The sequence below is a fragment of the Cynocephalus volans genome, chromosome 3, assembly GCF_027409185.1.
Source record: "Cynocephalus volans isolate mCynVol1 chromosome 3, mCynVol1.pri, whole genome shotgun sequence".
NCBI classification, from domain to species: Eukaryota; Metazoa; Chordata; class Mammalia; order Dermoptera; family Cynocephalidae; genus Cynocephalus; species Cynocephalus volans.
The window spans coordinates 24,591,616-24,606,996 of NC_084462.1; the positions used below are offsets into that span (position 1 = coordinate 24,591,616).

At 41.1% G+C, this 15,381-nt stretch overlaps 1 protein-coding gene across 1 annotated transcript in view; it reads right to left on the reverse strand.

Moving 5' to 3' along the window:
• LOC134372495 (NXPE family member 3-like) overlaps nucleotides 1-15,361 on the reverse strand; it is a 33,910-nt gene extending 18,549 nt beyond the window's left edge. Inside the window, exons 1-6 of the mRNA XM_063089976.1 lie at nucleotides 15,160-15,361; nucleotides 14,981-15,057; nucleotides 14,644-14,730; nucleotides 9,184-9,938; nucleotides 2,296-2,375; nucleotides 372-584 (exon numbers count right to left, since the gene is read on the reverse strand). Coding sequence (XP_062946046.1) covers nucleotides 372-584; nucleotides 2,296-2,375; nucleotides 9,184-9,938; nucleotides 14,644-14,730; nucleotides 14,981-15,057; nucleotides 15,160-15,361 — 1,414 coding nt within the window. The remainder of the gene's footprint in view (nucleotides 1-371; nucleotides 585-2,295; nucleotides 2,376-9,183; nucleotides 9,939-14,643; nucleotides 14,731-14,980; nucleotides 15,058-15,159) is intronic.
• Between the last annotated feature and the right edge of the window lie 20 nt (nucleotides 15,362-15,381).

Consider the following 15,381-nt stretch of genomic DNA (forward strand, 5'->3'; position numbering starts at 1 on the left):
AAATCGAGTGGGGTGAAGGACAAAAGTTTGAACTTTATGTCCTTCACATTTTAATTTTCCTTAAGAGACTAAATGGGGAATTCATTTAGAACCTAAACGGGGACTTTTTGGTAGAGTCACACATTGTATTCTTTGAAAGTTGTTGATGTCATTTGAGCTCGTTAAATAACTTCCAATGAGCTAAACTGGAAAGCTAGGTCGATGGTGATAATCCGTCCTCCCAGCTCTCACTCACTCGTCCTTTGGAAAGTGCCAGCATCCTGCCCCACCTCTGCACGAACTACAGGAGTCTTGCTCTTCAACGCCCTCCCTGTTCCCCTTGTCCTTCATAAGTCTGCAGGCTCCTGCCCTCTCCCCTCACAGTCTCTCACAGGGCACGGTGTCACGCAGATATTCCCACCACTGCCGGAGTGTGGAATCCCCCATCATGTGGACGATGTGGCCAGCCAGGCAGCCCAGGATGCTGTTAACAGTGGGGAAGGAGCGGCCAGAACAGGACAGTGAGTGCCACACATCTTGGTGGTAGAAGCCAGAGGGTTTTAGTGCTGGAAGCCCAGGGTGGCATGGGGGCCGTGGAGACAGTGCTACAAGAAGGAGCAAAACAGAACGGGCTAAATAACAAACAGGCTAACGTTAATATCTTACAATATTAGACTGCCAGGCACTCTTCTATGTACTTTATATGTATTATTTCATTTACTCTTTTACAAAACCCAGAAAGTACTATTCTTACCTCCATTTCAAAGTGGGGACACTGAGGCACTGAAATGTTATGTAACTTACCCATGATCAAGAATAGTGCCTGGAAGATCCTCAAAAACCCAAACATAGATCTACTATATAGAGCAGCAATCCCACTTCTGGGTATATACCCAGAGGAATTGAAAGCAAGATCTCAAAGAGATCTGTGCACTCCCATGTTCATTACAGCATTATTCACAACATCCAAGAAATGGAAACATCCTCTGATGGATGAATGGATTTTTGAAATGTGGTACATCCATACAATGGAATATTAGTCTTAAAAAAAGAATTCTGCCACTTGACAGCATGGGTGAAACTGGACTGCATCATGCTAAATAAAGTAAGCCAGACAGAAAAAGAAAATACTCTATGATCTCACTGATAAGTGGAATCTAAAAAAATTAAACTCATAGAAGCAGAGACAGGGGTTGGAGGAAATGGAGAGAAGTTGGTCAAAGCATACAAACTTTCAGTCAAACTTTTCAGAATAAGTTCTGGTGTTCTAATGTGCAACATGGTGCCTCTAGTCAATAATTCTGTATTATATGTACCAGCCAGCTGCCCACCCCCCAAAATACTGTATTACATGTTTGAAATTTACTAAGAGAGTAGATGTTGAGTGCTCTTACCATCAAAAAAAAAAGTACCTATGGGAGGTAAGGGATGTGCTAACTAACATGTTTGTGGTAATTGTTTCACAATGTGTATGTATATTTTATCATCACATTGTACACCTTAAATATACACAATCTTATTTGTCAATTTTACCTTAATAGGAGGGTACTTCAAAACGTTCATGGAAAAAATAGAATTAAAGATAATATGAATCTTTCCATGAACTTTCTGACATACCCTTGAACTACACGATACCAATTACATGAGGAATCTAAAATAGTCAAATTCACAGAAGCAGAGAGAGACACGGTGGTTGTCAGGGGCTCGAGGGAAGGCAAGATGGTGATGTATTAGTCAACAGGTACAAAATTTCAGTTACACAGACGAGTAGGTCCTAGAGGTCTACTGTACAGCATAGAGCCTAGAACTAACAATAGTGTGTTATGTATTATTATTGCATAATACATACTACATTTATTATTTTAAATATATAATGTATCTTTATTATTATATATCATGTATTGCTATTATATATAGTAGAAGGTTGATCTTATATTAAGCATTTTTATCACACAGAAAAATAATAATCAATAGAGACGTTGGGACAAAACTTATGGAAGTAATGGATATGTCTATGGAATAGATTGTGGTGATGTTTTCACAGGTGTGCACTTATCTTCAAATTCCTCAAGTTGTATACATTACATTTGTATGGCTTTTAGTATTTCAATCATACCTCCATGTTTTTTTTTAATGGATAGTGACTGGTAGAGATAGCATTTGACTCCAGGAAGTCTGATGTTACAGCCCATACTACTAACCACTATGCATACTGCCCTGGCTGGGAGAAGCTAAACTCCAGTCAAGGAATAAAACCCCTCCAAGTCAATTACCACCATCATCATAACCCCCCCAGCATATCCCAGCTCCACTCACCCAGGATACTGTTCTCTGTGTCTCCCCGTCTGATCTGAATTGGAGAAATGCCATGAGGTAGTAGCTTGTCAGTCACATTCCTAGAGAAACACCAAGAATGAGAATTAAGGAATGGTGACCAGATGAAAGCTTAAGTCACTGTGGGCATACAAGGGGTCTTCAGAAAGTTCATGGAATGGTTTGTATTATATGTTAATTCAATTTTTCCACAGACTGTTTGAAGTACCCTAGTATGGTGATTGACTTGTAATTTCTACTCTGCCTAATTCCAAAAAGGTTGTTATAATACAATTAACACATTTATAATTTGGGCCAATTACAATAAAGAGTTAGAAAAATAATGGAAGAAAGAGAAAATCTAATCGGGAGCCTTGGAGAACGACTTTCTGCAATTAACCCACCCATTTAGCTCTCAGCAAACTAATAGTCAAGGTGAGAAAAGAATGACTGAGCCAAATCATGTAGTCCACCTGATAAATGGAAATACCCAAGCATGCCGGGAGACACCAACTTGTCCTGACACCAAATTCTGCAAGGAACATAGAGCAGAATCATTTTTTGTTACACGAACACCCAGACAATGGGAAGCGTATGCTCTACTTTTTAAGTTGTGGGTTGTGTATAGTGACTACCAAAGACGTGGGATGAAAGAGCGAGGTAGTGTGGGACAGCCCCGTACACTGGAGAAACCTGCAAACAGCACTTCAGCCAGGTGATCGAGGTTAACACCAACAGGCACAAACCATGTTGATAGTATATACCCTTGACATGATGTGATGATAGTGTCACTTTACGTCTGTGATCTTTCTCCCCAAAACACACAACCTCAGCTCAGTTACAATAAGAGCAGCATACAAATGTCTATAGAAGAGAATCCTGCAATAAAGTTGACTAATACTTCTCAAAACTGTCAAGACCATCAGAGACAGAGAAAGTCTGAGGAACGTGCACAGCCCAGAAAAGCCTAAGGAGACATGACAACTGACCATAATGTGGTGACTTGAATGGGATCCTGGAACATCAACCAAAAGAGACCTTAGTTTAAAACTAAGTAAATCTAAATAAACGATGGACTGTAATTAATAATAATGTGTCAACATTTGTTCATCAACTGTAACAGATGCACCACACTCATGGAAAATGTTAATACTCAGAGAATCGGGGCGGGGGAGGAAGGGAAGGTGGGAACTCTGTTCTGTCTGCCCAGTTTCTCTGTAAATTTAAAAGTGTTCTAGAAAATAAAGTGTACTAATACAAAAAGCCCCAGCAATTCCACGCACGGGTGTTTGCCTAAGAGAAATGAAAATATCTGCCCACAAAACTCTCATACCCCAATGTTCACAGCAGTTTTATTCCGAATGGCTTAAACCTGAGAAAAAACCCAAACGTTCATCGAGACGTGAGTGAATTAACAATGTATGGTGTCCCCATGCAATAGCATTCAGCAATAAAAAGGAAAAAACCCTACAGATATCAACATGGATGAATTTCAATACATTTTACTGAGCAAAAGAAACCAGGTACAAGAGTGCATACTGTATGATACAGTTTTTATGGGATTCTAAAAAAGGCAAAATTGAAATATACCATCAGAAAGCAAATCAGTGTTTGACTGGGGCTGGACATGGGTGGGGAACATCAACTGTGAGGGAGCACAAGAGAATTTCCACGGGTGGTGGAAATGTTCTGTATCTTGATTGTGGTTGGTGCAGGTACACAGGTGTACACATTTATTAAAACCCATTGACCTGCAGGTTTGAAATGAGTATATTTCATTGGATGTAAATTATACCTTAATAAAGTAGATTTTTTAAAAAATGCTTAAATGAATACAAAAAACTCAGACAACAGGATTATGGGCTATGGACTAATGCCAGAATTAAACAAATAGCTATTAAATGACTTAGTAAATATTTCTTGCATGCATGTATGAACTGCTGTCTCTAGAATTGACGGGCTGTAGTTCCAGTTAGGCTGGAAACGCTGTTGGGAAGTTGTTTCATGTGTTTGCGACTAGATGTCTCTCCCATTCCCCAAAGCTAATGCTGAGAGCTCACCTCCTCTTTCTCCCTGCGCTTCCTGGGGCAGAGCAGAGAGGGACAGGGACAGCACCTCTTACTTTACAGAGAAGCTCTCTCACCATTAACCCCCTTACTGGAAAATTCGTCTACTTCACGCATTCCCACTTCCTCCTTGCCCTACTCAAGAGAGGAGGCAAAACTGGATCTATGCCCTTCTCCATGTTTTAGATTGTGCCATGTTCATTTTCTGCACCATCTTTAACTTATTCTTCCTTTCAGTTCTTTCTTTCTAGAATATAAGCATCGTCACATCTGCTCCGTTAGGTAAAGCCATTCTTCCATTCTTACCTCCTCCTGTAACTACAACTCTATCAGGTGCTTTTCCTTCATAAGACAACTTCTTGAAAGACTCATCTGCCCTTGTTATCTGCTTCTTTTCCCACCCCAATACACATATCTTTAAAAAGATATCGCATTGTGTCCTTGACATCCAGCCCTATTGGGTCTTAACATTTTGCCAGATTTGAATCAGATCTTTCTTTAAAAACAAAATGATCAACAGATAAAATAAAAAATAGTGCTAACACCAAATGCTGAGAAGGATGCAGAGAAACTGTGTCTCTCATACATTGCTGGTGGGAGGGTAAAATGATACAGGCACTCTGGCAAACAGTTTGACAAGTTCTTATAAAACTAAACATCCACTAATCACACAAACTAGCAATTGCAGTCAGGCATTTATTCCAGACAACTGAAATCTTATGCTCACATAAAAATCTGTACATGAATATTCATAGCAGCTTTATTCATAATAGTCAAAAACTGGAAATAACCCAAATGTCCTTCCATGGGTGAATGGTTAAACAAATTCATATAATGGAAACCAGGCAGCAATAAAAAGGCATAAATTATTGATATACAAAACAACTTGGACGGATCTTAAGGGCATAGGGAGAAAAAGCCAATATCTGAAATGATTACATACTGTATGATTCCATTTATATGCTATTCTAGAAATGACAAAACTATAGAGATGGAGAACAGATTAGTAGTTGCCAATGTAGGGACAGGGGTTGGAGGGTGGGAAGGCCATAAAAGTATAGCACAAGGATTTCCTTTATGGTGATGGGACATTTCTGTACCTTGATTGTGGTGGTGGTGGTTACACAAATCTACACATGGGCTACATTTGCAAAAACTTACACATGTACCCATGAACACACACACAGGTGGATGTGCGAGCTGGTAGGTGAAGACTTAATGAGGCCTGTAATCTTGTTAACATAGAGTAGCAATGTCTATTTTCTTGTTTTGATTGTGCTACAGATACATGAGATGCTGCCATTGGCAGAAACTGGGTGAAGAGGTCAGAAGACTATGGACTATTTTTGCAGCTTCCTGTAGGTCTGTCATTATCTCACAATAAAAAGTTAAATTTAGAAAAGTAATAAGTAGATTATTACAGGTACCACATAGGTACCCTCTATACTCTCACCCTTTCCCATTCTGTTCCTCACAAGGATATAGTCCCTATCTTGAATTCAGTGTTTGTGATTCTCATCTACATTTTGTACATTTGATTTATATTTATATTAAATAGCATTGTTTGCAAGTTTTAGAACTTTGCATAAATGGAATGATATGTGTTTATTACTACTCATTATCTTTTCAAGATTTAGAAAGTTTTGAAAGGGAGCTGTTCTTTATTCATTTTTAAATTATAATTGCATTGTTTGAATATACCATAATTTCTTCATCCATTTCTTATCTGTTGTCATTTAGATAGTTTTCAATATTCTCCTATCACAGACAATGTCTGCAATAAATACTATTGTACATGTTCCCTGGCTCTCCTGTAAGAAAGAGAAATCTACAGTTTATAACCAGAAGCAAACCTTTGGACTGTAAGTTATATGCATCTTCAACTTTACTAAGTATTGTTAAATTGCTTTTCAAAGTTCTTATAACAATTTACACTCCCAGCAGTGGTATACGATCCTTTTTGTCTCTACACATCCTCATCACCTGTGTTTTTGTCAGATTCAAAGATTTGTTCATATAAAAATTATTAAATAACATCATATTTTGTTTCTTCAACTTTTTAAAAAAATGTTGAGACAGCTGGCTGGTTTGGGGATCTGAACACTTCACCTTGGTGTTACAAGGCCACATTGTAACCAGCTGAGCTAACTGGCCAGCCCTAAATAATATATTTCAGTTTCAATTAAATTTCCCTGACTACTCATGAGATTAAGTATATCTTCAGATTTTATTCATCATTCAAAATTTTCCTTCTGTGATCTCCTGGTTATGTCTCTTGCCCATGTTTTCTGTTGGGCTATATAATTTCTCTTATTATTTTGTATAATTTCTTTTCTTTTTTTCTTGGTGTCTGGCTAGTACAGGTATTGAACCCTGGAACTTTGTGTTGTCAGCACCGTGCTCTAAACAACTGAGCTCACCAGGTAGCTCCCTGTACAACTCCTTTATTTCTTCTGAGTACTAATCTTGTGTCACTTTTGTCTGTCACAGATATCATATTCTAGTCTATTATAGCTTGACTTACCCTATGTTTAGGGACTTTTTGTAATGAAGAAGTTTTTTATTTATATATAGCCCAACTTAACCAATATTTTCCTTTATGATGTCTGCCTCGTTATGTCTGAGGCAATATTTTCCCAAGCTCAAAGCTTGGGAAAAAAGACATTTGCTGCTATTGTCTTCTTTGGGTTTTAAGGTTTGCTTTTCACAGTTAGCTCTTTAATCCTCCTGGCATTGATGTTTATGTATAGTGTGAGGCTGAAATCTAATTATGCTCTTTTCCATTCGTTGACTATTCAATATTTTCCCTGTAGATTTGAATGCCTATCGTGTTTAGATAAAGTTAGTTATGTTCATGGTTCTAGTTTCTTCCATGATCCATTTAACGATGCCTAAGCAAAAGCTACAATGTCATATTGAGAGAGCTGCCTAAAACTATTTCACACAGAAAGTTTGAAAGATATACCATGAAAATACTAAGAAAATGAAAGATGTTATAGCAATTTTCATATGATAAAATTTAGAATTTAAGGCAAAAATCAAGAAAGGAAAATGCATAATTTACCAATAACATAAAAGAATCACCAGGTTGGATGAGCTGAACAACATTGCCTTGAAATGTATGAAGTTACAACTGCTGAATTACAGAGAGGAATTGTCAAATCTACAAATACAGTGTATTAGTTCATTTCTGTTGCTCATACAGAATACTTGAAATTGGGTACTTTACAAAGAAAATGAAATTTACTTCTTACTGTTTTATAGGCTGGGAAGTGCAAGGTCCAGGGGACACATCTGGTGAGGGCCTCGTTCTGGGTGGGAACTCTCTATAGTGTCCCGTGGCAACACAGGGTATCACATGGTGAAGATGGCAAGAGCAAGAGAGAGCTTATCCTCTCACTCGCCCTCCTTATAAAGCCATCAGAACCACACCCGTTACCCCACGAAAGGACCAATCCATCCACAAGGGTGCAGTCCTCACAATCTAGTCACTTCATTAAGGCCCCACCTTCCAAATACCATAATCAGACTTCCCACCCTCTTAGCACTGTTACAATGGGGCTCAGGCTGCAATGAGTTTCGGGGGCCATTCAATCCACAGCACACAGTACAATATATTTGCATCTAAAATAAATAGATTAAGCAGACATAAAACAATTAATGACGATATAGATGATTGGAATAAGAAAATGAATAAGCTCTAACAAATAGGTTCAGAATTCTATTCTGAAGAAATAGGAAATACATATTATTTTCAAGGAAACCCGGTATACAAACAAAAATTTAGTCATTTGCTGGGTCACAAATGAACTCTAAACAAATTTCAAGGAATTGATATCACAAAGACCACATTTCTAGTCATAATGCAAATAAATGAGGGAAAAGCAAGAAGAAAAAGGTAGCAACTTTTAAAGTTCAAAAACTTCAAAAATAATTCCTAAATAATTCACCAGTTAAAGAAGAAATCACTATGGGAATTATAAAACATGTAAAACAGAATTAAAATGATGCTTCTACATATTAAAATTTGGAGAATACAGTTAAAACTGTGCTCACAGGGAAATTCATACCCTTAAACATTTTTATGTCATATAAGGAAGGTAGAAATAGATGAGCAAAGTCTTCTGAATCATGAAAGTATAAAAAAGAAAGAAATTCTCTGAGAAAGTAAAGGAACGGGCTGGCTGGTTGGCTCAGTTGTTTCCAGCACGGTGTTATAGGACCAAAGTCAAAGGGTTCAGATCCCCGTACTGGCCAGCCACCAAAAAAAAATTTTTTTTAAAGAAAGAAAGAAAGAAAAAAAAAAAAGAAAAACGAAATTGAAGGAATGAATGTTATAGATAGCAGCAGAATCTAATAAAATACAATGGAGAGTTTCTTGCCTGGTACTAGTTTCACCTAGGTATTTTCACCAACTCTCACTGACCTCAGGACAAAATATTTTTAAATCAACTTGAATAACTGATCTAACAAAATAATGAGAAATTGTCAGACGAAAATCTAAATGATGGCAGGAATCCAGATTTCAAAAATGAAGTGCTCGAGCCACGTTTGCCCTGAGATCATTTGCTCTGCTTGAATACTTAGTCTCTTCTCATGCCAGAATCCCGCTTTTTCCTTTAAGCCTAAAATCACTTGTAACCTTGTCTAGACATATAGCCGGACCAGTTTACTGTGCTACGTGTCTGTCCAGCAATGTCTGCCATAGAGCAGGTGCTCAACAAGCATGTGTTGAATGAGAATAGAAATTGGATCACAGACAAGATTTAGGAAAAAGGATGTGACTTAGGGTTGGGACAAGCTTCCCAGATTCTGCGTTTCTTACCATGCCAGCAGGGCCTCATCGTGTGCTGTGGTCACCTTCAAGTAACTCCCACTCGAGTGACCAACTAAAGAGTTGCAGGGCAGGGTAGGCGGTTGAGCACAGAACCAGAGCTCACTGGAAACCACATCCCTGTACTGGCAGGTAGGTCCTTTTGCTCCAGTCGACTGAGGGTCAACATTGCAAATCACAATCTCTTTAGTTCCATTGGGCCCCTGGAAATATCCCCTAAAATCAACTGTGGCCCTTTTCTCTCTCCAGATTCTCCTCAGAACCCCAACTGCCTCGCTGGAGTGGATCAGCCGCACTTGCACCTGGGCCTCCCCAGCCCAGAGCAGGGGGAAGGACAACAGGTATGTGCCATTCTCCAGATCCTGCACATCCCCAGGGACCCCTGCCTTCAAGTCTGGACTCAACAGCTGTGCCCGAAATAGATCCCCACCATGGGTCTTGGGTCTGCCCCGGTGGTCCCTGGCCACAAGGACAGCCTCTAGGTAGCCTCCCAGAACATAGCTGGCCTGGACAGGATCCCTCAGGTGGTAGGTGGAGGTCTGGGGACTGGTGGAGGACAACAAGTCCCCTCTGTCTCCCGGGGTCGGAGGCCAGTACGGAATTCGGGTCAGGTTGGTGAGCTCCTGGGGGAGACAGTCCAAGAGTGGGAGAGATTCCGTGGATTTGGAGGCAGATTTAGAGACAGGACGGGGTCCTGGAGGATGAAAGATGGTGCTTTCAGGCCAGGATGTCTTGAAATAGAATATCTGTGGGTAGAGAAGGAGGAATCTATCAGTGGTTAGTGTTTCTTTCATTTTCTTCTGGGAAAGAGATTTCCATTCACCAAACCTAGTCCCCTCTGCCAGGGGTACCCAGGAGTCTTGCTTGCCTGCATCATGCCATCTGTCACCCTTAAGCCTGGTATCTGAGTCACCACCACCTTTATTTGAAAGGAGTATCTCATGTTGTGAAGATGAAGTTGTGTCTCTGGTTTAGCTCAACCATCTCCTCTCAGCCTTCTTATTCCATCCACTACCAACCCCCAATGTGGCATTCTAAGTGTCCCTTCTTCTCCTGTTCCCTCTCTCCACAACTCCACCCCCACCATCTCCACACCAATTTTCCAGTTGAGAGTCAGGGGTGGCTGAGACCTTTCTTTGATGCTCCTGAGGGTCATAGAAGAATGAGACGAGACCATCCCTCAGTGACTTCCCTCTGTAATTGGGCTGAGCTAGGGGTGAGAAGGGATTCAACCACAGAAACCATTGGGAAAGCAAGAAAATGTAGAAAGGCACAGAACAGGTATGGGTTGGCCAAAGGAGTGAGATACAGCACATTCTTTCCTAGGAAAACATAGTGTTTGCTATGACAAGGAGTCCTCTCCAGAGGACCAGACTTTTTTGGTCTCATAGTCTGAGAAACACAAAATCACAAATATAGACCAGAGAAGTAGAAGAATCCAAAAGAGAAGAACACTGGAGAGGGGCCACATTCTTTGTGATGTGGGTTGTAGTGAATGGGAAAGGGAATCTAGGCACCTGGCCTATGGGATACTCACTTATACCCATCAATGGTCCCTTCTTATTCAGGCAAGTGTACTTCACAATAAAAGCACCCCTCTGACACATCTCAAATTCCAATCTATAGGAAGATGGCCCAAGATCTACCAAGCAAATTTATACTGGAATTAGAAGTTTGAGCTTCAGAGACATCATCTTCTACTCGGAAGGTTGGTAGTGCAGCTATGTCCAATGTCATGAGGCACAGGAATGACAAACCTGCTTTCCCCCTTTAATTGTCTTCTAAACTGACTATTTACCTCCTCTGTTAAATTGTAAACTCTTGGAGTGTTGCATTTTCTCTGGATCTAGCACAATGGATTGTGGAAAATCCTCAGTGGGTGGCTTAGTGATAAAAATGTGGCCTCTAGGCAAAAGCCAACACAGAAGCCTTTGGCATGAGTGAAAGGAGCATAGATAGAGGGAACACTGTTCTAGGGGCAGAATTAGTAAGAGAGGAGTCCAGATTCACAGCTCATAAGTTAACAGGGATTCTGGCTTTGATCACCATGGTACCCTGCATAATGGCCCTCGAAGATATCCGTGTCCTGATTTCTGTCCACTGTGAATATGTCACCCTATGTGACAAAAGGAACTCTGTATATGTGATTAAGTTAAGGGTCATATAAGGGGAAGATTATCCTAAATTATCCAGCTCAAAATGTAATCACAAGTGTCCTTATAAGAGGTAGGAATTTTACTACAGAAGGCAGAGATGATGCTATGATGGGAGCAGAGGGGCAGAGGCAGAGAGCCTTGAAGATCTGAAGATGCTCCACAGGAGTTTGGATCCTCATACTGGCCAGCCACCAAAAGAAGCAGCAGCTGCTACACTGCTGGCTTTTGACATGGAGGAAGTGACCATGAGCCAATGGATGCAGGCAGCCTCTAGAAATTGAAAGCGGGGGGGCTTCCAGTCAAGATGGTTGGATAGACGGTCCCCAGCATCAGTCTCTCCCACAAAGTGACTAATTTACAACTATTAATAGTAATGACAGCCAAGCTGGGGCCACTAAGCTCAGGGGAAGAGGGGAAGACACCTATGGAGTGGATGATGGTCGGAGAAGCTATGAAGAGAGAAAGAAAAAACCTCCCGGCCACTTCCTGGTTGAGGCTGCTGAGCACACAGAGCAGGAGCTGGAAAAAGCCGCAGCTGTGCCCTTCAGATGAAGTTGTTTGCAGGCAGCAGGGGAGAAGAGGGCCTTGGTGCTCCCAGGCCATCAATAATTGGGTTCCTGTGGATCCACATTGGACTGAGGAGCCACAACAACTGAAAAACAGGAGCCACTCAGAGACTGGCAAGTCATCGCAAGGGACAGGAGCATGGCCCGTCCCATGGGAATTGTCTGGAACATAGGTGCTGGGGGAGATGGGCCCACCGGGAGAACACTGGGGCATAGCAAGGACAGCTGATCTGCCTCCCAATCAGCATGGGACCACTCAGAGGACACCGGTCAGGAATATAGAATTGCATGGGGTGCGGTTTGATGAAAAGACTCAGGCCCAGACCAGTGTTTCTACACAAGTCAGGTGCACCGGATTTCACTAGACCCAGAAGTATCTATAAAGTCAACCATAAAAACTGGAGCTGCACAAAAAGCCTTCCCTAGGGAATCAGCAGCCAAGCAGCAATTTAGCTCAACCACACAACTCAAGTACTGGTCCCCATGGGAAGTTCCCCCACTTCAGAAGTAAGCAAAGGACAACAAATTAGTTCTAACACAGAGTTAAAGTGGTGGGAACAGGAAATAACCCAACACAGAACTGAGAGATAGGACAAAGTACCCACGACCAGAGACAAAATTTGATATTAACTAGTAAAGGTCTCATTTCACCAAAGAACACCTATAACATGTAGAAGGTCTGGAAGTCCTCTGGGCTACCAAGCCAGAAAGTGGGGAGGGCTGGGGGCCTCAGCCATGCCCCCAACACTTGCAACCAGGCCCGAGGGTGGTGGCCTCGGGCTTCGGTCACACTCCGACAACACAGGCAACCAGCCCAGTGATGACCACCAACCCACCACCGGAAGTGCCCCGGGCTCTCCCAAGCTAGGGTTGTAGGGCGCTGAGGGCCTCAGTCACAGCCCCCCCACACAAGCAACCAGCTCAGGGCCGACCACCCAGATGTCAGAAATGAAAAATGATACAACTACAGCTGAGGCAGATATGAAAAAGATGATACACTTGTGGAAATAAATTTCAAAATTTAAACAAAATAGACACATTTCTAGAAAACTGTGCCAAAGCTGACTCATGAGGAGACAGAAAACATCATTAGCGTACCGTTTTTGAAAAGGTTTCCTTTCTCACAAGAAAAACTATAGGCTCAGTTAGCTTCACCAGTGAGTGTTATCTAATATGTAACAAACAAATAATTTCAATCTTGCAAACATCTTTCCGAGACTAGAAAGAAAAGGGGGGGCGGGGCGGAATTCCCAATTCCTTCTGCAAGGCTAGCGTCACCCTACTAAAATCTGACAGGACTACTATGAGAAAGGACAGTTACAGGCCAGTTTCACTTATGAATATAGATGTACAAATTCTAAACAAAATGTTAGTAAACCAAATCTAACAATGTATAAAAAAGGTAGTCCATCACAGCGAGGTTGGGTTTATCTCAGATATGCAAGCTTGCTTTTAGAGAAATAATTTGTGTTGTTCATAACTTCTATATTTATATGAATTTGGGGGGTCTCTTTAATTAGTAATTAAGAGAAGTGTGTTGAAAACTCCCCACTACGATAGTACACTTGCAGATTTTTTCTTTTAGTTCCAACAATTTTTTGCTTAAGTTTAGAGACTATTTTATTAAATGCATTCTTGTTTAGAATTGTAACATATTCTCAGTGAGTTGAATTTTTAATATTATATGGTGATCCACACTATTTCTAATGATGATCTTTGTCTTAAAGTCTATTTTTTTTCCTTTATTATTATAATTAAGCCAGCTTTCTTTGGTTAGAATTTGCCTCACATATTTTTCTTCTATTTTTAATTTTCAATGTTCTTCTCCAGTCCTTGACCATGTGAATATATGATTTCCATAGAGGTATAACAATAGGCCATTTATAGTTTTTTATTCTGCTTAAATTTTTTTTCTTACCATTTTAGACAAAGCTAACCTTTTCCTTAAAATATCCTTCAAGGTTCAGCTCAATAGAGATTAGTTAGAAACAACCTAACTGTCAAAGAAATGATGATTACATCATAAATAATGGTAGTTACAAACCAATATAAATGAAAGCTTTGGGTCATCCTACCAGGTAAGTCACCAAGAATTGCAGAGGCGATAGCTAGAGGTGAGGGGAACGTAGAATAAACAGAGAAAGAGGGAGAGGATGACTACCAGTTGCCGCCCTCAGACCCACTGCAGCAAGAGGGGCTGCGGGTCATCGCACTGACCTCCCTCCTGTGAGTCTCCTCTCATGAAGGAAAGCCCCTGGGAACCACAGAGGAGTTGCTCCCTGACCTCGTATGAAAATGTAGCTCTGTGCAGTACGAAGGGGTAGACTGCGGCAGCCATGAGAGTGCATTTTGCAAACCTCTAACAACAGGGACTGTAACTGACTGAGGCACCCACTGCTAGTCAAATCCTGCACACTGAAGCGCTTTTCCCATGGGATGCTCCCAGCTGATGACAGGGCACAGCAGAAATACTAAAGCTGGCCCATCCCTGGGAGATGCAGGACTGCCCTGATGGTCACCTTTGATTCAAGGACTTCCCAACAGTCCTGCCCAACTTTCCTTAGACTGGACAGTGTCCTAGCATGCTCCTTCCCATGCTCCTTTACTCAAGGTCAGCCTTGCATCAAGGCTGACAGCTGTCCCAGCCTCACCTGCTACCTCCACATTATCTCTCACAGGTGTTTCTTCTGCAATAATGTTTGCATTTCTAATCCTGTCTCAGCACCTACTTCTTGGAAGACCTGCACTGAACAACGGGCATAGCAAAATCCTCCTAAATGTCCATTAGGACATTGGAATAATCCCATCACATATATCTGAAGTGAAAAAGAAAAAAGAAAAGGGAAGGGGGATAGAAAAAAATTTTGCTACTGAAAAATTATTGGGAATATATATGCTTAAACCATGATTATCTCCCAGTCATGGGATTCTAGGTGATTTTTATTTTCTTTATTCATGTTTTTTGGTGATTTTTCAAATTTTCTTCAAAAAGCATGCATTACTTTTTACAATTAGCAGAAACAGTTCATTTCACAAACCACTACATAAGACTCCTTATAAATGTACATTCAGGCTTTCCACGAGGGTAGCCTTGATAAGCTGAATCGGAACCCATCTCATATTTTTGCAAGGCTCACTGACACCTTAAATGGAGAAGAGGGCACATAAAATGACAATCTTCATACGTACTGATCGTGGATGTTGCTGTCTCTGTCCCCTCCCTCATCCCTCAGCACTGCTTTTACATGTGGGAACTAAAACTCTGGAGATGAACTGGGCCACTTCCGTGTTTCCCTCCTTTTTCTTCTCCTGCCATTGCCCAAGTCCCAATTCTTGCTGGTCAATTTTATGAACTGTACAGTTGCTGGAGGTAAGAGAAAAGATACTGACAGCTGAGGGGGGAAGGATTCCTGGCTTGATGGTCACACTAGTTTCCCCATCACCCATCCCAGGACCCTCGGGAGCAC